Source organism: Pipra filicauda, unplaced genomic scaffold (assembly GCF_003945595.2).
Source record: "Pipra filicauda isolate LSUMZ 115617 unplaced genomic scaffold, ASM394559v2 scaffold590_size258242_pilon, whole genome shotgun sequence".
Lineage (NCBI taxonomy): Eukaryota > Metazoa > Chordata > Aves > Passeriformes > Pipridae > Pipra > Pipra filicauda.
The window spans coordinates 192,880-216,289 of NW_024104743.1; the positions used below are offsets into that span (position 1 = coordinate 192,880).

Sequence of the window (23,410 nt, forward strand, 5' to 3'; positions counted from 1 at the left end):
CCAAGCAAATGGAAGTGTTCAAACTGCATTATGGCTTTGCACTGTTAATGAGAACAACACCCGATAAGCAACAACCCAAAGCTCAAATGGGATCAAATAACCCAACGTGTAAAAAGACACACTAAAGTGGGGTGGGACCCCACCAAAACTGTTTTTCATGTAGTGGTACAGACAGACCTAGTCCTGAGTCTGACTAATGTACTCAACAGGTACTTCATTCAAAGTTCTTACATGAAAGAAGAAAATTATCAAGAAAAACCTGAATTTAAATTATTCACCAGAGAAACATAGGCAAAGTCTATCAGTCCTTCTCAGGCTTAAACTCTGCCTTTGAATTGGGTCTGCAAGTCTTCTACTGCTTTGCTTTCTGTCACCCTCTAACTTGCAGGCCTGTCATCAAACCTCTGAGAAATAAGTCATTGCTTAAAGAGCCTTAAAACCAGCTCAGTTTCCTTTCAACCAACCTAAGATATAGCCTTCACCTCTTTAAGTGCCTGATAGATAAGCCCAGCTGGAAACTTATTTTCCTATGACAGGAAGGGAGGACTTTCTTCAAGGACTTACCTCCTTCCCTGCCTGCTGCAGGATGAGGCTTCAGAAGCACATTTCTCTGACGGCAGTGACTCCAGCACGGCCACTGCTCTGCAGAAGAGAAGGCTCAGAGGAGTCTCGTTGACATGTATGAATATGTGTTGGGAGGGAGTGAAGAGCCAGGCTCTACTCTGCAGTGTCCAGTGACAGGACAAGAGGCATCGAGAACAAATTAATTCCATTTACAATATCCAGAGGCCCCTTCCCAGCTGAACATTCCCTCACCCTGTGCCCCTGCACTGCGGCACTGGCACAGCACACAGCGCAGGGCAGAGAGACACCCACCACGCTGTGACTGCTTGTGATCCTCTGATGCCTGTCACTGTTCCCTTCTGGATCATCTCAGCCCCCCCCTCTTCTCTGTGGAGACCCTAAACCCCAAAACTAAAAATGTGCTGGTGGACGAGCGACAAGCCTGAAGAGGGAGCCTCTGCCTTCCTTTGGCAGCCCCCATGCAATGACCAGCTGAATAGGCTTCATTTTTTGCAGCATTACTGATTCTCCCTTGAAGTCACGTTTTTTAATATCACTTCCCCCACTTCCTGTAGCTTATCCCTTACAGTCAGTTTGCCTGGACTCAGGAATGCAGGTGACAGTGGAGCATCTCCATCTGCTCAGTGTGCCAGCACCAGGATTCTGTTTTTAGAAGATGAGCTGGATCAAAGATTAGCAGTGGCATTTCTGAGCACTCATAGTCACAGTTAACACTCTTTGGGCTTTTTCTGCTATCAGAGTGAAAATAGCCTTCCTGAGGTTCTTTGGTCTGAAGCAGAATTAAGTGATCCATTGGGCAAGGAACACCAGAATCTGCCCATGAACAGTCCCATGATGGCAGGCAATTAGACTCTTACCAGAGTAGGCCAGGGGGAGATTCTGCTAGAATCCTTGGGAAAGAGCTCTCAAGCTGTATGTTTGGGCACAAGCAAGGCTTTGTTTCTACAGCCTCACAGGGAACACAAAAGAAAGCCTTTCTTTTCTGTGCCTGTGTGGATTGCTCCTCCATTAAGGCTTATCTACCTCCACATAATGAACCTGCAACTTAATCGAGGGAGGCAGCAACAAGCCTGGGCTTTCAAGACAGAGTTTCTGTCTCCTCTAATTTTTTTTACTGGTTTATCTGTTTTACCCTGCCTTCAGTCCACCTCAAGAGAGGAAAAAAAAAAAAACAGATTTAAAAAAAAAAAAGAGGAAAAAGAAAAGGAAGGTGGTCTCTCCTTTGTGCTTCTCCTGGTGCTGTGCCAACTGTATGACAATGACTTAGGCAAGGTAGGCATCAAGTCATCAGCTGCAGCAGGAATTCAGTGCAGAGATCCCAAAGTGTCCTTTGCCCTTGCCTACTGATATCTTATCTGCTCCAGCTTCAGAAAGGATTCAATAGCTGAATTACTGAGGGTTATAGCTCTAGGGTACATTCCTGACCAAAATTACCTGGCAACTTCATTCTGAGGGCTGGGAAATCAACCATGGAAAGCCAAGGCAAATGAAGATGTCAAGCTGCTGCAGCAATCACCTGGCAGGAGCCTGTTCAGTGTTGATAGTGTAGGTCTGTATAAAGAAAGAGCCCTGCCTGCAGTGGCTTCTACCTGCTGCTCAGAAGCTGAGCTTGTTATCCTCAACACAAACTTACACAGGCTTTGGGAATCCAAATCCTCCACCCCTGCTATAGAAGAGCTGATTCCCAAACTCTCTCTCCCTCTCTCCCCCTCCACAAATACAGGGCTCATTACAACATTAGTTTGTGTAAATGTGAGTGCTGACAGAAGGTCCATTGAACAGATGTTGTGTGCACACACTTCATACCTGCTTAGGGACCAGGATGGGTGAAAAACACTTCCACAGCCTGAAAGCCATAAACAAGAACAGCCCTGACTTGATAACTGCCTAATCCTTGATCCTAAAGGCCCTGCCCTCCCGTCCTACTCTCCAGGCAGGTCTGCTCCACAGCCACCCTTCAATGCCAAATACCTGACAGAGTTTGAAGTGTTAAGCAGCAAAACAAGGCACAAGAACATGAGGGTAACACCAAGCAAGGCAGTGCTTTTTACTTAGGACAAAACCCAATGTAAACTCAACCCAAAACTTTATTTAGTAGAAAAGTTTCAGAAGACAATTTCTGTTTCAATATTTGAAGCCTTACACTGACAACATACTCATTAAAGGCAGCTGCCGTTCTCCCAAGGTGTAGTCCCTTCTCATACTGCACCCTTTATTCGTGGCTTTCATCCTCATGGAGAGGCTGTGCAGCTCTTCCTCTGCAATGCCATCAAAAAAGAAGTCCTCGTTGAAGATGGGATTTCTGCTCCTCTTTATAACAGTGCTTCTCTGCTTCTGTGTTTTCCCTGGCACCAGGGAGAAGGAGATGCAGCAGTTGATGTGTTTGGGCTCCACGGAGTCCTCGTACAGGCCCTCGGCGCTGATGAGGCGGATGCGCAGCCGCTCGTTCTCGGAGCAGTACTCGGCCGACAGCCTCAGCAGCCCCCCCTTGTCCATCACCACCGTGCTCTCTCCCACCAGCCTCTCCCGACTGCGGGGCAGGTCCAGAGGAAAGAGGGGAGAGCAGGACGTGCTGAAGGTCCGCGTGGCGAGCAGCCCCTCCGAGGCCCTCCTGATGGCGCTGGGGCTGTTATCGGTGGAGCTGCTCTCCTCCGTAGAGAGGGAATTGTTCCTGGCCACGCTGGATTTGCTCTTGGCTTTCAGTGCTCGGCAGAGCAACCCCTCCTGACTCTGTGCTTTGGTCAGGGAGCAGGGTCTGGGAGGGGACCTGCTCAGAAGAGGAGAGCTGAAAGGAGAGGATTCGCTGGAGGAGGCAGTGTCGCTGTCACAGGCGCCCTGCCTGTGCAGAGAGAGCTGCTTGGGAGGCAGCCTCACCGAGGAAAAGCTGATGGCAATGGGATTAGAGGTACTGCCCTTGCCACTGAAGGTGTTGGCTCTGGACCGAGGCAGCACCAGGCTGGGCAGGGCACCGCGGGGGTCACCGTGGAAGATGGACTCCTTCCTCCTGGTGTGGGGGCTCTCCAGCAAAGTGTAGAAGCCATAGGAAGTGGGGGCTCTGGGAAAGTGGGGCAGGGAAAGCGCTGCTTGGGACTGGGGGTCCGAGTTGGTGCTTTCGTCCTCCAGGGCTGTCATTTCCTCTTCAACACTTTCCACCTGGATGAGGTGTGGCAAAGAGCTGGGGCTATTGGCACAGGTAAAAGCTGCATCCACTGAACTGTGATTCTGGTGGGAGCCAGTGCCCTTAATGGAGCCAGAGCTGGTCAGCCTGGGGGGAATGCAGAATTCGGGGATTTTGTCGGGGGTGAGCACGTTTGGAAAAGCAGCGGCCCCCAGTCGGGGTTTTTCTGACAGGTTTTGGCCATGTGGCAGTCCCAGGAAGGAAGAGCTAGGGAGATTTCCACTTTCATGTGATGCTCTGATCTTTTCCAGGAACCACATTGCTGTAGCTGAGCAGGAGGTCCTCAAAGGGGAAAAGCCCGATGGACAAATCCACCTGCAGACACACAGAGGCGAAAAAGTACGTGAACATTCTTCTTGGACAGACTACAGGGCACGGACAGCCGAGCAAGGCACCGAGGGCGCCATTCAAGGCAGGACTGGCACAAGCCCATTCGACCCACGGGTTCCAAACACCCCTGCCCAGCGCACCACTGCTGGCCCAGTCAAACGGCACAAGGACAGAACTAAACCGCTAAAGAGAGAAAACAGCACCGACTCTCCACCGGGGCAAACGTCCCCCTCTGGCAGAGCCCCCCGCGCCCCTCCCCGAGCAGAGCACGTACCTGGTGCAGTGCGAGCCCCCGCTCTGGGCAGCAGCCCCGACTCGCTGCTCGCCGGGCCCGGGCACCTCCGGCAGCCGCCAACACCTCCGGCAGCCGCCAACACCAACACCTCCGGCAGCCGCCAACACCTCCGGCCGCCCCGAGCCGGCCCTTTTCTACAGGCACCGGGCACCTCCCACCCGGGGAGGGACGGGAACGGAGGGGGCTGCCCGAGGGAGGGCAGGAAAGAAGGGGGTGCCGGGCCGGCGGCCGCGCCTGCCGCTCTCCCGCGGGGAGAGGAGGAGGAGGAGGGAAAGCACCGCTGCTGCCCCGCTGGACACGGCGTGGGCGCCGGAGTCGTGCCCAGGGCAGGGGGGAGGGACTCGGACAAGGGCCTGTCTCGGGAAAGCGCCTTTAGGGCCGCCCCACGCCCCCGGGAGCCGCCTGCGGGAGGGGAAGGGGCTGCCCGGGCAGCGCATCGCCCCCGGCTCCCTCTCTGATGAATGGCTATTACAGAGGCGTCCCGAGGTTAACTAACAAACCCGGGACAAAAGCAGCGTTGTTTGGTGCTTCTGTTCTTCTGGAGCTGCTGGCGGCTCTCCAGCACTGGAGCCATACGAAGCGGGGATTGCGGTTTTCAAGCTCCTTTGTAAAGAACTTCGCTGCCCTTCCGCGTGTGAATGTGTGTCGCCCCCTCCTCATTACCCACGAAGAACACGAGACAACGGAGCCTTGACCCCGCGTCCTTATGAGCGATACTGAGCCACGGCAAAACCAGCAATGCAGATGCAGTGAGGGGAAAAACACGGTAGAAAATGCTTTGGTGTGTCAAAAACACAGACTTGTGTGACACTGAACGGGCACCGCACTGAGCCAGGGGGCATCCAGCAACTTGCTCGGCACAGTTCTGCAATGCAGCACCGCCTGGACAGACCTGCAAACTCTATAATTATCCTGCGAGCTGCAAATAGCAACCTGAACTGCAGAGCCAGGAAGGCCTGACAAACTGGTTGGCCGAACACTCAGCTGGAGGTTGTAACACAGGGGTAACAGACAAATAATATTCGGCTTTCCTTTTGCCGGTGAAGAGCTAAAGTTCATGTTTACTGAGTGCTCAAAATAGATGAGATGTGCTCAGAGAAAACAAATCCGGGGGGTTACAGGGGCAGGGAACATTTTGAACCCGCTGAAAGGTTTAGCAGGGAACACACATGTTCTGGGTTTGAGCTCTGCCTCTCTCCTGCTTGTTTTACACCAGTTAAGCTTCACTTGCACAATAATCCTCTAGTGATTAAAATCAGAGGAAATTCTTTCTGCCATGATTTGTAAAAGGGTTCAGGACACCCCAGAGGTCCCAGTAACGCTGCAGTTGCTGGTGCTCTTGCAGTTTACTTAAAAGGACTTGCTTGATGTGAGCATGGTTCAAATAATCTCTAATCTAACTCAGAGGCTTCTGGAGAGGGTTTATGCTTTCTCCAGCTAATGAGATTTTTCAGCAGCATGGTAAGAGGAGTTATTGGAGACCCTGGGATGCTCTCCTTTGGGAAGCACCACAGAGCTGTTATCCATTCAGACCAGGCAATACAGCACTGTACATCCTGCAGCTTCCAAAGAGAAAGTGAGCTAGTTCCAGTTTACACACCTCTGCTTTGAATACCAAAGAAATATTTTACTCTAAACATGGAGAAAAATTAAGGAAATTGAGCTTTTTAGTGGGAACTTCATTGCCTCCAGTAACAGATGACAGAAGTAGTTCAGATACAGCAATCATGGCAACTGGGCTCAGGTATGCTGAGTGCCCAGCTGGCATCGGGCAGTGGTGAAATAAAACAACCACTCTGTCAGAGGTGCTTGATTTCTGTTTAGTCTCTTTAGGCTCCCAAGGAAAAGAGCGAGGGCTCTCCCAGCGGGTGATCGGTCCCCTGCTCGCAGTTGCCTGTCTCCCTCCAGTGCCTGCAGAGTGAGCAGGTGCCTTACACGGGGCGGTGTGTCCCGCCCTGCCTGAGCCGGCACTTCCCAGCCCTTTAACAGATCGCTGAGTGCCGGGAGTGCAGCAACACTTAAGCACTCGATACATCCCCCCTGGAAATAGGCACTCAGATCTGCGAGTGTAGCTTCCTGTGTTCAAAGCTGTTTCTCTTTCCTTGATTAGCTTCAGAGTATAATTAAAATGTGCTGCCAACAAGGCTTCCTGTTGCTATTAAAAATGTGTCTGCAATAATCCACTTTTAAACCGGAAAAGATATAATTTGTGGCAAGGCTTTATTACCACCCCAGTACCAATAACTGGTGAAAGCCTGGGATCTCTCCAGGGGCTGGAAAACCTGAGACTGAATGGAATCTCTTCCCAGAGCAACACAGAACAAAGTCAGGAGTTTTCCTTGGCGTGTTACACTGATATTATTTCTCTCCTGCCTTCACTGGGCACAGTGGCCCCATTCAGGAAAGGTCCAAAACCTGTTTGAAACTCGCTGGTTTGAGGGCCTGGAAGTGCCAGGAGAACCCTTCCAGTGGTTTGTAGAGGGTAGAGAGGCAGGAGAGCTTCAAGAGCTGGCAGCCTTTTGGTGATGAGCACCAGGGGAGGTGAAACCCTCCCTATCCAGCCAAGACGAGTGGAGAGAGAAAGAAAAACTTCCTACCCTGCTGTGAAAGGAGGAGGCATCAAAGACAGGCATGGATGAGGCAGCACAGAAGAGTTTAAAGCAACAGCCATGGCTCAGTGCATCATATTACCTAAAATATGCAACATTTCCACAGGCTTCTGTGAGAACAAATAACCCGGTTCAGTTTTATTTTCCTAAAGAAAGCAGCAGTAACTCAGCTGCAGCTTCTTGAAAGAAAACCTCAATCAACTGAGAGGCACTGACTTTTTTCATTGCAGACTGATATCATTGCAAATGTACAGCACATTGATGCCTTCCTGTCACTGTGACAAGTGTCAAAGGTATCTCTTAGCAGTCTGCTCTCCACTTCTGGCCTGAATCAAGTCATTCTGCATTTCTTGTTTAGTAACACAAAATGGTAACAGAGGTTCAGCAAAACTCATCTGACAACCTGATCTTTCTCCTCTTATTTAGTACATTATAGTAGCTTATATTTTACCTCACCAGCAAAGGCAGGTTTCTGCACAGCTTTGCAAGTGTCCCTGCTCCTTTAAATGAACACATGAAAGAACAAGTGCCCAAGAGCTGCTTGGCAGAAGGGCACAGGAGCTGTGGGGCCCTTCAGGCACTTGGGCACTTCAGGCAAAGTATCTCAAGTACCTCATGGCACAGCAGTGTGAACTGTACAAATGTAAAGCTATGAACTAAAGAATTCATTCCTGCCAGCACATTACATGGTCCTGTGGTGAGAAGCTGAGAATTGCCACGCAAAATCCAAGAAAGGTTTGCTGTCCCTGCTTCCACTGCTGCTGAAATCAGCAAAACAATCTCCTGGGCTGAAGTCTAGGTCTATACCTGAATCTAACCACATCTGGCTTTAAATGCCTTTCCATGTTTTATGGAAATACACCCAGTTCCAGGCAGTATCTACTTCATGTCTACTCAAATCTGAAAACCTTCGCTATTTTGCCTGCATGATGTTAAATTTCTTTTCCCTGATGCTTTCATGTAACAGGGTAGAAAAGAATGGAACTGGAAAAATATTTTAAAGGCTATCAGGATCATGAAACACATCACAGAGCAGATAATTAATTATCCACATTTCCTATGACTGGGTCAAAACAAGCTCCAGTGCTCTGTTCAGGTAATTTCCTGAAAAGGCAAGGTTCTACACATGGACAACCAGGATAAAAACTCAACAGCAGAGGGGATTTCCTGGCACCATCAGAGGGTTTAGCACACGGCCTGGGCAGTTTAGGAAAGCTGGTAAAAGGATCCTAAAGAAGAATGGAACTGGCTTGAGAAAGGAAGACAGAAGAAACAGAGATTATTTAATTGAAAAAAAAAATATGAGGGGCAGAAAGACTCTGCTTGTTCTGCTTGCTTCTGAAAAAAGGGGGATGTTGAGCTGCCTTGCACAGCTCCAGCTCGGAAGGCACGAGTGACTCAGGGCTTGGCAAACTGCTGCCCCAGCAGGGACTTCCAGGGGTTAAACTTCAAAGGGGAAAAGGACTGAGGTGCTCAAAAGGACACTGCTGGTGGCCCTGGATGTGCAAGGCCACTGCTCTGAAGGGTGACAGGAAAGCATCTGATCTTCCTCCTCTGAACTAATATTATCCTGCAGTTCAAGGATGTCTGCCCAGGAAGGTAATTTGACAGTTTTGTTGCTGGACACCTGCTCGCTCTGACAGGCCAGCCGTGAGATCACAGCCAGGTTATGCAGGTGCAGGCTGGGTGGGAGCAAACCTTGCAGCCAGACAGAAAGAACACATGTCCAAGGGACTGGGTATAAACTGCCTTGTTAGTGAATGTTTCACTAAAATTTTACAGGCCTGACCCTGGTGAAAGCCTAAAAATTCCCATGCCTTTTCCCAGGAATTGCAGCTCTGTATTGCAGACTCTGTGTTTCTTTCAAGATTCTGGGGTATGGTGAAAGCAGACCCAGAATTGCCCCCAGAGTGTGGTGTTCAGGTCACTCTTCTGGTGTGGAAGATTAACTTGTTATTTGGGCAAACAGCCCCATTTTAGGGCAGGCCTGTCCCATTAGGCCCCACAAATACTTCTGAGGATTTTCTGAAGAAAAGTCCACCAAACTGCTCACGTCTTTCCACAGGGATGTGCTGTGTTACGGCAGTAATGAGCATCTCATGGCTTTGCAGAGTTGTTGTGCTGTGACTTGTAGTAGGGTTAATGAAATATGAGAATTATCACTAATATTTCCCTCAGAGTAAAAATAAAATCAGGCAGTACAACCTAATAACTTATAGACCAGAATATTTCAGCTGGAAGGGATCACCCAGTCCAACTGCCAGACCAATTCAGGGCTGCCCAGAAGTTAAACACATGTTTTTAAGGGTCTTGTCCAAGTGCCTCTTGAAACACTGACAGGTTTCTGGCACTGGCCACCTCTCTAGGAAGTCTATTCCAGTGTCTGACCACCCTCCTGGTAAAGAAATGCTTCCCAATGTCCAGTCTGAACCCCTCCTACACAGCTTTGAGCCATTCCCACACCCTGTCACTGGACACTCCCCTTCCCCTCCTCAGGAAGCTGCAGAGAACATCCAGGTCACCCCTCAGCCTCCTTTTCTTGGAGCTAAACAAACACAGTGTCCTCAGCTCCTCACCTGCATTCATTGCAGATTCCCTGCTCAGAAACAAAGGCACAAATCAACACTTCATGCAACTGTCTCTGTGCTGGGAGCCTTGACAGCAGGACTCTTTCTGCACTCTGGCCTGATGCAGTCTCATTTGATGGGAGTTCTCGTGTACCCCAAAAGAATTCGTTGCATATAAATTTGTATTGACACCTGCAAGGTGAATCACACCTGCTGAGAAAAACTATTACTCAGTCTTCTTTTTGCTCAGGGTAAATTTAAATATGAAAGAGGAAAGCTAAATAAAACAAGGCTTGGGGTAAAAAAACCCCAAGTTTCCACAAAACTTCAAATCAATAAGGATTACTTCTATCAAGGTTAAAAAGAAAGATAAAAAGAAGGAAACAGATTTAGTTTCCTAATACACAGTCCTGGCACTATGTCCATGGAAGGAACGTATTTCAACCATTGATAAAATACATTTACATCCATCTCAAAAAGTCAAATTTGAGAAAAGCTTTGGATCTATATGCTGATTTGTTTCATCATTTTATGTCTCAAAAGATGATTATATGAGCCAGCAAATGGATAATTATCTACTACTAGCCCTTTAATCAGTCATTACAATGTCACTAGTTGTTCTTTGGAAGAGGATTCACTAGAACTTCCCTCCTTGCTGTGTTCTTTGGAGACACAAGGCTAAACCTGTCCAGTTACAAACACCAACACCGAAAGTTTCCTCTCCAACTGTGCTTTACCACACTCCTCTGGTCATGTAGAAACTTGCAAAAGGAGATTTTGATTTCCAGGACAGCAGGGTTGATCTATGCACTGCAAACACTTACTGGCAGGTTTTATTGACCAAGCAGTTCTTAGTGCTCTTCCTCCTGCCTAGACACACCCACCAGAGCCCTTCCCCAAAGAGCACAGAGTCAGAGCAGCCTCAAACCCAGCAGAGAGGCAGGGGCTCTCTGTTATGCTCCCCAAACACCTGCCCCAGGAGTTGCTGGCTGGCTGCACCTGTCCTGCAGGTACAGTCTGTGAGAAGCTCCAAGCACCAGGTGACGTGGCTGTGTGGAAGCACCACCCTGCTGGTACAAACAAGGCTCCCCAGGGTGAGCCAGGCAGAAGCCAAGGACATCTCCAAGAGGGTGATTCACCTTGTCCAAACATGCTGCCTCTTGATGGGGAGTGTTTAGCACTTGGGAAACGGGTGTGTTGGCAGACACACTGCCCTGCATTTCCCATGCCCTGAGCTACAAAGACCGAGGTGTCCCTGCAGGAGGAGTTCCCGAGTTCAGCCCTAATAACAACAACTGCAGGGGCCTGCAGGGCACACTCTGCTCCTGTGGTGGGCTGGGAGAGCCCAGGAGCACGGCCCAGCTCCAAGGGGTTGTGCCTGGAGGCTCCTGGGTGCTCCTCCCTTGGCCCAGCTCCATTCCCAGGCAGGGGGAGGTAGGTGGGGAATTCTGCTGCAGGAGCTGCCAGGTAGGAAGATCCTGATGCTGCACGTGGGAGGGTGTGTGAAGCACAAAGAGCAGGAGCCTCCCTGACTTTCTCCTCTGCAGGTAACACACTGAATCTCTAGTTGTTTATATCAGCTTTCAGATTTTCTTTGACTTAAGATTTGACTGGAAAATATTCCTGCTTAGCAGCAAGTTAAGACCACAAGGTGCCAGTCCAGGCAGCTTCACCTGGTCCTTGCAAATTAAATATTAAAAAAGAAAACTCGTGGATAACTGAATAATATCCTCTGAGTAATAAAACTGAGTGGAACATTTCTTCTACCTGAAGGTGGCACAGGCACACTGATGGGTTTGTTGGTCTCAGTATCTTGATAGGCAGGACATGCAGTCAGGAGAGTTCCATCTTTCAGTGGAATACATTTCAGTGGAATCACTAACCACTAAGCACCTAATTAAGAAACAGATGTTGATTTTGATACACTGAAGTTCAATATTTGAAGCAAAGCTCAAAGCTGGACTCTTCATCTTTAGACAGTCCTCAGCATTTCTGTGTACAGGCAGACAGGTCTTTTTCTAAAATTCCAGCACTTCAGCAGCTAGACTGTAGCTTTTTGTCCACTAAGATGTTGTGTTTCTGCAGGAGTATTGTCTGGAATGAGAAAGTGTTCCACTTTTACTTTCCATTTAAAAAGCAGGGCCTGCTATGGCCCTGACCCTGCAAAGCCTCATACAGGTGATCTATCATTACCTCCCTTATCTCAGAGCTCCTAATGCCCAAATAATATTTGCAGAACTAAAGTCATTTGAACTGTCAGTGGGGGGAGAAAAAGAATCCATCAGTGAAACTGATGCCAGTAGGGAGAACCTGATTCCAGGAATCAGTGTAAAGAGTCCTGCAGACCTCGGGGAACTTTGGGAAAAGGCTCAGGATTTTGTGGAGATGCTGGTTTTGGTCTTTGGGAGCAGAAAGGATGAAAATAGGCAGTGACAGTTTTGTTATTGTGAGGAAATGAATTGTCTGAAATTTCATTTAAAGGAAAATTAGAAGAGAAGTCACAGGACACTGTAATTATATCCTGTAGTATATAGTGTATATCCTGGAGTATATATCCAGAAGTAGCTCTGGAGGATTTTGTGGATCACACACTCTGCCCCCCACCGTTACATATCTGCCATTAATGGTTTACAACCAGAAATGTATAGCAAATCAGGTTAAAAGTACTTGGAGAACAACCCTGGCTCTCAGCAGCATGCAGGAAGAGTGTGAGAAAGACAAGGATTTTCTTTGACAAAACTCCTTCCGAGTCAGGAATCCATAGGCATGAGAAAAACAGCAGTTTAACTACTGCTCCCAAACACAGAGAGTTTCAACATATGGCCAGATATTACTACATAAAGGAAGATAATCTGAAGTTATTGCTGTCACACACATATTCCCACTGGAAAAGTGAAGACAGGCTCATGTGACCATAACAGATTCTCTGGCACTTTGTAAAAGTTGTTTCATGGTGAGGAGCTTTGCTTCAGTGGGAAGGACAACATTAAGCCCTTTATTGTTCTCTATCTCCTCCTGTCATTCCCTGAGGGGAGTCTGGAGTTTGCATCCAGCCCCAGCCTCCCTCCCTCACCCCCCAGGGCCAGCAGGCTCCTGCTGGAGCCACAATGTGGAACACATGGCATTTGTGTTCTGGGAGTTCTGGGAACCTCCTCCACCCCAAACACTTCAGAGAAAACAGGCTGCAGTTTACTTGCAGCACATATTTCACTGGAGGCTTCACACTACCCAAGACCCAGGCAGAACCAAATACTTGAGCTGGTGACACACTCTTTTGCTACCCAAGCATGTCAAGTAAAAGATGTTTTTCTCTGTTTTCTAGCATTTACAAGTATCTTTTGCCACTTAATTTGTCCCAGTTAAAATAACAAATACAATAAAAGCTCTGGAAAATGCTTCTTCTGGCACCAGCCTTACAAGGAGCTGCGTGGACAGGTGACTGAGAAGAAAGAAGGGACATGAGGGGATACCTTTTCCAGGCATTCCAGCCCAGCTCCTCCTTCATGACCAGCAGCTCCATCCTCAGGGCTGAGTGTGAAACCAGGCAGGTGATCCAGCAGGGTCTGTGATTCCCTCCCACCTGAATAAAGGATAAAAGAGACTTCCTGGGCAGCAGTCTTGTGCTGTCCCTCACATGAATTGATATGCAGATGATCAGTGGAGGGCAGGGCACAGCCCCTCCCCAGTGTCTCTGAGGCAAAACACACCTGAAAGCTGCTGTGGGACAGAAAATCCCATCTCTTGTCTGTGCCCAGAGCAGTGTCTGCCTCATCAGCACTCTCAGACAGTAGGGCCAGGATCAGAAAGCCATCAGCTTGCTCCTGCTGCTTTTAATTAAGCAGAACTCATCAGCAAACTGAAGGCCAGCAAATGGCCCAGGCACTAATAAGCCCAGTCCTCTGGCTTTGATTATTCCTGATATTGAGCTACAAAGCAGCAGCACCCTCACTCCCTGGGCTCTTTGCTCTTAATTATTATTTACTGTGAGCAGCACAAGTTGGGAAGAACAACTGATCTTAACTAATTAAAATATTATGCTTAGCACTTTAGTGCTCAGCAACTTTCCTCAAGCATGAGGAGTGTGAATCATAGACCCACAAATCATTTAGATGGGAAAAGACCTTGAAGATCAGTGAGTCCAAGAGCAGCTGAAGTGGCAATAAGGCCAGAGGAGCTTCAGCCCCCAAATATTTAACCCATATCATCCATTCAAAGATCAGCTTTTTTGGGCAGACTGAAAGTCATCAACAATTGCCCAACTTCACCTGTCAACAATCTGCTCTCCTGTAAGAATATAATTCAGTTCTGCTCTGCTTGTTGTTAAGTCAAAGCTCCTCAGAGGTCATGGGGACCCTGGGCTCGAGTCAGTTTTCTAAAGGAAAGCTGCAAAATAAATTAAAATTTTGCAGATTTTTTTCTTGTTTTTGAAGTATTGCCCTACTTTCAGGACCTGTTGTGGCAGTGATGTTGGTATAAGCCCTTCAAGGATGGTCTCAGAGCTACATGAGCTTATTTGGACTGTGCAGAAGTACATTTCCCTCAGTGAAAGGAGTGTCAAATGAGGGGGAAAAGCACTCTTGGGCTTGTGCTGTTATACTGAATGCTTTAATTTTAAATACTTTTGCAAAGTGTCTTCAGTGTGCTGTCCAGTGAAACTCTGGGACAGCATTTCATAAATCAGTTTAAGTTAACAGCAATTCCTGTCCTCCAGGCAAAAATCCAGTATGGTTTATCTGTACAGTAAGAGCATGAAAAGAAAGAATTAACAGAGGATTGCTGTCAGTGAATGACTCACAGTAAGATGGAAGATTGATTTGATCACAGAAAATGGAAAGAAATTATACCTTTGGAGGAGGGTGTCAGTGAAAACTCAGCATTAAAATACAGGACTTTAAGAAAGTTCATTTATGAGGGAATTGCTGATATATTCTTGATGATTTGTTTGGTATTTCTTTTAAATCAACCTCTCACTGAAAATCTACAATATCAAGGACAGCAGTAAACTCCTTCTTCAGAGCTCCCAAATCAGACTTAATTTCTTTTTCATTTTTTTCTGTTTTTTTTCCACACTGACCCTTTTATTGAACACAATTCCCATGGCACCCTTTTATTCTTCCATCTATAGTGGTGCTAGTCACAATATAAATCCACTTATCACAATCCTTCTCACTCCCTTTTCTATGCAACTGAAACTCCATCAAATGTTGGCCAAAGAACACTCATTCAGCAGACTTGGAACATTGCATCTCATAATATCCTATTAAAACATTTAGTAGGTAGCATTGACTCACTCCAATCTTTTTAACCTTTTGTCCTCCTGTAGGTTACACAACTTCAGGATCTGATTTTTCTCCTCTCCAAGAACTCAAGCACCCATAATGTTTCTGCCATCTCCAAATTCTGCTTGCCTTACCATATCAATCCATTTCCTGACCCATTCTCGCAGGTGTTTGAAGCAGAAGCAGCAGCCAAGTGAAGATCAGGCCTTGGCTGTGTGTGACTGACCCAGAGACCCCTCTCCCACTGCCAGCAACACAGAGAGAACCTCCAGTTCCAACAGCAGCCCAGCTGTTCATGCAGGGCAAGGCTGAGCTCACACCAGTTTTGGGGGAGGTACATGGGCTTCCTCAGCCTCTGAGATGATCCCACTGCAAACATTGCATCACCTTCTCCTGCTGCACCCTGAAAGGAGGTTGTGTTTCAGCTCTGCTTCTCCCAGAGCACAGCTTTGCTGGATCCCACTCACTGCTGTGACCCCTCCAGGCTAAATTCACTCACAGCCACTCCAGGCTCATCTGTCCTTCCACAGGCATTTTCCTGAACCTCACACAATTCTGTCCTTTCTGCCCTCCCACAGGTGTCCACTCCAATGCCCTCCAGCAGGCAGTTCTCAGCCTCTCTGCAGACACATCATGGTCTTTTCTTCTCTTGCTGACAATAGTCCTAGACAGAGACCTCACTGGGGCTTTTATAAAAGCAGGAATATTCCTTGGATCTGAGGGAAACAGATCTCCCAATACGTGTCTTTGTCAGAACTGTTTATGGTGATCCCATGATGGACTTTACACTCAAGCCCCTCCCCACAATGGCTCACGTTTTGGGGCAGAGGGTTTTGTTCTTGCTCCTGCTCAGACCAAGACCATACATTTTGCACCTCTGAATTTCTTCTGGTTTGTTTTACTTCAGACTTACATGAGAACAGTTCTTTTTCTCTTGTCTTTCAAGCTTTCACCCAAATCCTCTCTCACAGTGTGGTCAAAACAAAGGTTTTCTTTACATTAGAAGGGAGAGGCAGAACATTTATTTTGGACATTAACAGAAACCCAAATAAACAATATTTTCTGGAGCGAGGCTGGAGAAAGCCCCATGGAAACAGTCCATTCACACACTTGGAACGAGCTGCCATCAGGACTTGGCAAATTAAGAGAGGTGTTCACATATTTGGGATGTTCACATACCTGATCCTTCAAAGGGCAGCTGTGAGCAGAGCCAAGGAGGTGCATCTGGAGATGCAGAGAGAGCACATGAAAGGAGACTCAACTGCTCTGCAGGACTCTCTGAGCCCAGAGCTGCAGCTCACCTGACAAAATCCATGAAGTTACTGACCCTGAGCCATGGCCCAGACATGCCATCACCTCCCCACTCTTCTTGGCATCCACAGCCAGTTTCTCCAGACAGTGACCAGTCAATAGGAGAGCATTTCAAAACCAAAAAGATATCATAATTCACTACTCCTATTTACAGTCACTTCTCTCCTCTATAAAAATACTAATTTCCTGGGCCAAAACTATTTCTCTTGCTTTCCCATTCTGTCTGCCCCCCTTCTCTGCTTGAGTCATGATCTCACTCCTCACGGTTTGGTGGCTGGCTCTTGGATTGTTGGACTGCAATTAGACACACATACATGGTACCACCTGCTACATGCTTTTCAGGGGGTTTGGGGCTCTGAAACAGCTGTTGGTTTCAATTTTTGCAAATTCAGAATGAAGGAGAAGAGGGATTTTTTTTTTTGCCAGATGTTTTTAATTCTTCTGCAGGATGTTAGAGCATGTAACAGACTCAGAAGAAAATTTAAGAGCACAGGTAATCATAATATTTTACTTAAATTTTGTCAGAGAAACAATAAACATGTAATGAGTTTATTACAGAGTCCCAAAAATGATAGAGGCCCATAACCGCATCTATTTGTCTCTAGGGGTTTTTTGAACCTTCTTCTGATTTTAACAATATGCACAAAGCAAGCCAAACAACTGCAAGTTTTACAAACCAAAAAAAAACAGAAAAAGAAATTATAAAGCAACCAACGCATCAAAAATCTGCCAAAAGGTAAGATGATAAAATCTCACTGCTCTGTCTTGAACACCTCACTTAAAAGTGAGGAAGACAAAGATACACAATGCATAATTTACATGTTTTTTCAACTCACTGACTCCAAGTCACTCCTTGATAAATCAAGGATAGGGCACAACTTTCTCAAAAGCAATGATATATTCCAGCTTAATTTTAACATCTTTTGTCAAGTCAGATATAGAAAAGCAGACAAAAATCACAGCTTCCTTCTTCTGGATGTTGTGACAAACCCAGTTCTGAGCTACTGCAGGGGAAATGAATCCTGCTGTTGCAAAAGCAGAGCTGGCCATGCTCTCTGAAGTGATGGAGAGAGGTTTCCCAATACACAGGTTTGCTTGGGGTGTATGAACTGGGCTCCAGCAGCAGAATCTGCTCTGTACCCCAGCACAAAAACTCCACAAAAACCTGAGAGCTGTTCACTGTGGACATGGTTCCAACTAGGAAGTAGGAACAAAAAGCATCTTACTTTATGGCTTTTGTTTGGGTTTATTTTGGGCTGGTTTCCCCCTCAAACATTCTACAGGAAGAAAAACCCCAGAACCGGTGACAAGCAAAGCTCCCCTGTTGGAAGGGCTGTACTTTAGCACTGGGCAGGAGGATACTCATCATTCCCTCACTGAACTGCTTGGCAGAAGCAGTGTCTGAGCACGCAAGAAACATCTGCAAAACCTGTCCAAGGGCCAGAAAGGGATTTTGAGCTGTGGGACTGGTAGACACACTTGCCCTGTGGCCAAGTTTTTCTGAAGCAGCATAGATTTCCCTGCAGAGGTATAAGGCTGTAACACTCCCTCCACAGTCACTAATGCACAGCAAATCTAATGTCATGCTCTCCCTTTCCTTCGCCCCCTCCTTGTCTCATGTGTTTGCTGTCCCAAACTGGAACCAGTTGGGAGCTGCTTTCCCAGCTCTCCCTGCTGGTGCACATCTCCAGTCTTATCCAAAGGGAGAACACCTTGTGCTGGGCTGGGCCTGTACTGCAGGGCTGGGCCCCTTCCCTGCAGTGGCACAGCCTGGCTGGCACAGGGGGAGGTTTTGACACCCAGGGACTCTGGTGGGGGTTTCTGCTCTGCCTCAGTAAGATCTGAGCAATGGAGCTCAGGGAAAAGTGCTTATGGTTGTTTTAAAAGGGCAAACACGAAGGATCAAAGTGTGTACTGATGGAGCTGCAAATGTATTTATGCGCTCAGTGAGGTGAACAGACACTCAAGAGGGTCTCTTGAAATGAGATTTTAAGCAGCACCTGAATTCTGTGGCTTGCACTCATAGCTCAGGAGCTTTTCCAGCCTGCACTGCCTCAGTCTATCAGCACAGGGAGTTACCTGCCTTCCTGCAATGAGCCCCTCAGCAGCTGAGCTCTCCCTGGTTTCCAGCAGAACACACTGATTTCAGGACACCATCCAGTCAAACAACCAGCTATCTCCAACCCCTTCCCAGCTTCCAGTCAGGGACTCACCTTACCCACCCTCCTCCATCCCAGTACTGGGATGGGAACATCAGGACTTACTGAAAGGACACCACAATGTCCCTCACAAGCTTGGGTCACTTCAGGTTGAAATTATCAATTATTTTATTGATCAAGATGAAACAATTCATGTTTGTCACTTCAGTTTCCATTTCCATAATTCTGGTGCAGTACAGGATTGGCAACTTGGAATCCAGTTTCCTCACTAGGGCTAGTCCTTCACACATTCAGAAGTATCTTTATTTTATTCAAGTGCTTACAAAGCCACTGTTCCATTTTCATTTGGCCCCCCTTTCCCGTTTTTCACTGGAAGAAGCATTTTTTCCCCATCTGGGTTGAGCTTGAAATCTGCCTTACAGTTTATCAACACTGTATTTTTGCTTTCTGAGATAACTGAGAAGCAAGTCTCCTTGGAGGCCTGATGTGCACCCTGGCTCTGTAGGATGGGGAATGAAGCAATGTACCATTTAAGACACTGTATGGAGGACACACCACCCATTTTACAACCAGGAAAGCAAGAGTGACCCCAGCCACGAGGCAGCTGTCCCTGGATTGACCCCTTGCTGTCATTCTTAATTTTCTGACACTCATTAAAACACCCAGCTAAGACCTGGCATCTGCCCCTCCTGTCTGAGGGTGGCATTATCTTAGCCCTTGGTAATTGTTTTCCCTGGCCCCAGCAGTGCCTCACCACTGTGCTCAGGCAAGGCCCTGGTTGCTCTTATTAGCTCCCAACAGATTGCAGGCTCAGCCTGGGAGAGCTTTCAGCTGGCCAGAGGGAAATCTGCCTCACCCAAGTGCAAAGCATGAAAAGAGAGGAAAACAGGGGTGAACATCGAGTGTCAGATGATTTCATGTTGTAAATGTTAACACAGAAAGGCTGCTTACAGCTAGCATGCCCAATTACCTGGAGAGACTGGCTTTAGAAGGAAAGCCACACCAGATTACTTACTTCTGGGGCTGTAAACTGGTAAAGCAAATACAGACCTCTATTTTCTGGCTTTTGGCAGATCCTACAAGGCCTACAAGTATCTGCCTCACAGAAAGGAGATATAACCATTGCAAACATGCAACAGATGCTGCTCAGCCATGTCCAGCTCACAGGGTGTCAGTGATGTCCCTTTTACCCCCTCCCAGGCAGAGGGACAGATGTCCCTCTTGCTGTGTGTTAGGGCACAAATACCTGTGGCTCCCAGGGTGGCACAGATGACTCCACAGAGGAGCTACAGCACTGCCCTGCACAGCCTTCCCCTCCTCCTCCCTCCCTGTTCACCTCCCTGGGCCTGTGTAACACAAGTGCACAAGGCTACAGGAACTCAGCAAACTGAGTGGAAGGCAACCAGTGTCATAATATTCACAGAGTGGATTCCAGGTTCCTAAACTGTAAATGAAATGCAGGTACAAGTGCTCTCCTCACGTCTGTTATTCCTGGGCTGCAGTAGGCAAAGATGAAAAAGTTCAGTTCAGGCAAGTAACAAGTAGGGAAATTTCTCACATTTTTAATAAATCACTGACTTCATAAAGACACTTCGGAAAAATATCTGGTTTTTCCTTTCTCCTTCCTCCCTACCCCCAAACATGCCTGATACACAAGAATCTACACTCATGTTTGCCAAGGAAAGCTTGAGCTATCTGCAAAGCTTGCATGCCAACTTCTGAGGGCAAAGGCTGGCACTGCCAGTGAAAGCACACTCCAGAACTTGTCCTGTTGCTGCAGGAGAGACAATTCTTCCTCCCCGGGTGGTTAAGAAATATTCATGCTCATAAAATTGAAATGGTTTAAAATAACACTAAGTAAAACTCAAGTGGAACTGCTGGGGCAAATTCATGTTAAGATACGATTGAATTAAACACTTAAGGGCTACAAAACACTTCTGGGCAAGCTGTGTTTCTAATTTGTGTGGTATCTCTTAGTTCAGCACTGTTACATATTATTGAAGGAATGCCAAAATCATCCCTTAGGCAGGATGGTTACAATTAGTAGTGCTGTCTAGTACTGCTTGCTGCAATACTACAGTGTCTAACTCCATGAAGTTCTCCTGGCAGCCTCAGCAGCAGGGAGAGGAAAAGCCCAGCTCGTTGTGTCACGAGGGTTGCAGTTCCCAGCTCTCCACAACCCGCCTGGTAAAACAGGACAATTAATCCTCGATGGAGCTGTTGCTGCAGCACCGAGCCAGCCATTTCTAAGAGTCCCTAAATACTTGCACAGAGAGAGAGCTGATGTCTGGCAGGCCAGGGTTCAGATACTATCACATCTCCCTGGCCTTAACTCAGCAACACCTCGAGTGCCTGCTCAGCCACAGAACAGGGCTCTGCCCCCTCACTCCATGAGATTCCTGGGAGCACAGCAGTGTTCCAGTGCTCACAGCAAACTGTGGGAATGCCCAGTCCCACCCCATCAGCTCCGAGAGGTGCAGGATGGATCAGCAAAGGACAGATTTGCCACAGAGGGGCACAGGACCTGAGCTATTGTAAAATTGCAACAAGGGTCTCCTGGCCTTTCAGGTGGTGGGTTCCTTCAGAAAGCTGGTCCTTGCCCGAAGTGTTTTTCCCCCAAGAAAAAGGATGTCACTGTAGACCTTGCTGGTTTTACCTTTTCCTTACTGCCACAGTCACAGCTCTCGACTCTGCTGCTGTTCTGAGACATTCAATCCTGCTGCCAACTGAACCTGGGCGTAGGAAAAGAGCCTGTGGCACACAGGGCTTTGCCAGAGTGGCACAGAGAGGCAAAGCAAAGAAATCCTGACAAACAGCAAAGGGATCTAAAGGTGCCAATAGTTATTTGCTCTGTCAGAAATACATTTAACAAAGTGGATTCTTTTTGAGCATTGTAACACAGATCAATTGACTCCACATGTAATTGTGTGGATGAGCTATCCCAGATACTGAGTGCTGTACATGGTGACACTTCAGTGCAATTCCTCAAAGTGCAATAGTGAGGGACAATTCATTTTTGCCCCTGACGCGGCAACATTCCTGCTAAATCCATCCATGGTTGTCTCACAGAGGGGGCTGCACCTAACCTGGTGTAAATAAACCTCTGTTGTGTTCATCTAGCTATCTGGAAGGAGTCTGGACTCCTATATGGAAATCTAGTTCAGTGGCCACAAAAGAATTCTGGGCAAGGGAAGATTATTCCACCCCACAAAGCCCAGAGGACAGAAGTGGTTGGATGTGTGCCATGGAGAAGCTTACTCATTGGACTCAGCCACAATTGGAGACATTGTTACAGTTCCTTCTGGAGAGAATTGCCGAAAAGTAAAAGCAACACTTATTAATGACTGATTATTCACAGACTGTCTCTGTCCCTCACTTCCTCCACCAGTTCAGAACAGGTTGTAGGTCCCTCCACAAAGGCTCACAGCAGCACCAGAGCATTCCCCCAACTCTGACTCCTGGGACAACTCCCCTGTATTTCTCCCTCTTGCCATCCCTGTCTGCAGACCCTGTAAGAGCCCACATCCTGCTGCTCTGCTGGAGCAGCTCATCCTCCTCCATGGTTCTGCTGATCTTTCAGGCTGCATTTCATGTGGGCCTGAGCGCTTTGTCCATGAACACCCCTGGATGCGCCACCATTCATCAGCACTTTTACCTGATGGTTGTTTTTTCAAAGCAGTATCTGTCTGATTTGTGAAGTGGCCAATGAGCAGTTGAACATGTTCTGTTTGGAGGGCACAGTTCATGCAAACCAGCCTCCAGAGCTGGCTCCAGGCTTCTGATCAGCAGCAGCAAACTGAGCTGTGCTGCCCCGAGGATGAAGTGCCTGGTTACACCCAGAGCTGGCTTTTTCTGCCACAGGAAAGGGAACAGGATCCAGCAAAGGCTCACATGACCCATTTTTCCTGAAGTAGTTGCAGTTTCATGCATTCTTATCCCCTCTCCTGGCAGCAGGAGCTGCCAGTCTGGTTTTCAGGGCTCTGCCAGGGCCCATTCTTCCATCCCTATCACTGCCTCCTTTGCCTGTGCCTGGGTCTGCCTCTGCCAAGCACCAAGAGCTCACCATCATTCAAAGGGAAAGGAAAATCCCACCCTCAACTCTGCCCATGCTTTCTACCTGTGCATATACATTCACCTCCCTAGAAACCATTCCTACATCAATAATCTTGCCTGCAAGGTTGCAGTAGAGAATTATGTGCACTTTTCTGTACAGCGTGTGCCACTTTCCACCTTGTCTGGATCTAAACTCTGAGTGAAACCTGCAGCATTATGGGAAAAGAAAAAACCCAAACCCAAACACCTCTGCCCAGATTGCCAAGGTCACTACCACTAATTGGTCCTCTGTGGTAAATAAATGAGGTGGGCATGTGCATGCCCACACATGTGCACACACACCTACTGCATACAGAAGGCAGAGAACTTTTGTGCTTTATTTGAATGATCAAATTGTTGCAAGGGTACTTAAAAAAGTACAAACTCTAAAGCCAGATATGCACAGTGCAAGGTGTAGAATGGCATGGAAGGCCTAAGTATGCACCAATTTCCCATTGGGATACTGCCCCAGTGAAGTCTCAGCTCATGATTCATGAATAAAAAAAGGTTTACTACACTTTAAAAACCCCACAACGCATTCCCTGAGCACAAAGCTGGAGTCATATAAGAGAAATTGTGCTGCTCACTTGCCTTGTGATACTTTTTTCTTAGCAACTGACCACAGAACGTGTCATAGCTCATGTTCATACACAATATATTCCAGCAAGTAAAGCATCAGGGATTTATCCATAGAAAAGTTGCAGAGCTCTCATTCCCCTTTCCTGCAAGATGAGCAGGGAGAGCACATAACACAATGAAGACTAACCCAGCCTGGAAGGAATGCAAGTCTGTGCTGAAACAGAGAATTTCACTCTTGAGGTGATGAATACAATCAAAGAAGAGCAAACCATCTTGCATAATTCATTGCATCTGTGAGAAGAAATCCATGGGCCTGTTTTCCAGAGTTGGGACAAGCTGTCTCAGGTCCAGCCTTGCAAAGCACTGGGTCAGCTCTGGGAAGGAAGGGGTGGCTTGGCAGAATTAGTAAAGCTGGTTAGGGAGTAA

At 47.5% G+C, this 23,410-nt stretch overlaps 2 protein-coding genes across 2 annotated transcripts in view; one reads left to right on the forward strand and one right to left on the reverse strand.

Moving 5' to 3' along the window:
- Positions 1 to 10,910, forward strand: part of LOC113983307 (translation initiation factor IF-2-like) — a 39,053-nt gene extending 28,143 nt beyond the window's left edge. The window contains exon 6 of the mRNA XM_039387832.1: positions 4,015 to 10,910. Coding sequence (XP_039243766.1) covers positions 4,015 to 4,846 — 832 coding nt within the window. The 3' untranslated portion in view covers positions 4,847 to 10,910. The remainder of the gene's footprint in view (positions 1 to 4,014) is intronic.
- Positions 2,655 to 4,464, reverse strand: LOC113983306 (C2 calcium-dependent domain-containing protein 4C-like). The gene is made up of 2 exons (XM_027712341.2): positions 4,368 to 4,464; positions 2,655 to 4,078 (listed from the first exon to the last, which is right to left on the reverse strand). Exon 2 carries the CDS (start codon positions 4,021 to 4,023, stop codon positions 2,725 to 2,727), a length of 1,299 nt encoding a protein of 432 aa, XP_027568142.1. The 5' UTR covers positions 4,024 to 4,078; positions 4,368 to 4,464; the 3' UTR covers positions 2,655 to 2,724.
- Positions 10,911 to 23,410: the final 12,500 nt, after the last annotated feature.

Excerpts from the sequence above, each read along its gene's own strand:
- LOC113983306 (XM_027712341.2), bottom strand. The coding sequence starts at position 4,023 with ATGTGGTTCCTGGAAAAGATCAGAGCATCACATGAAAGTGGAAATCTC.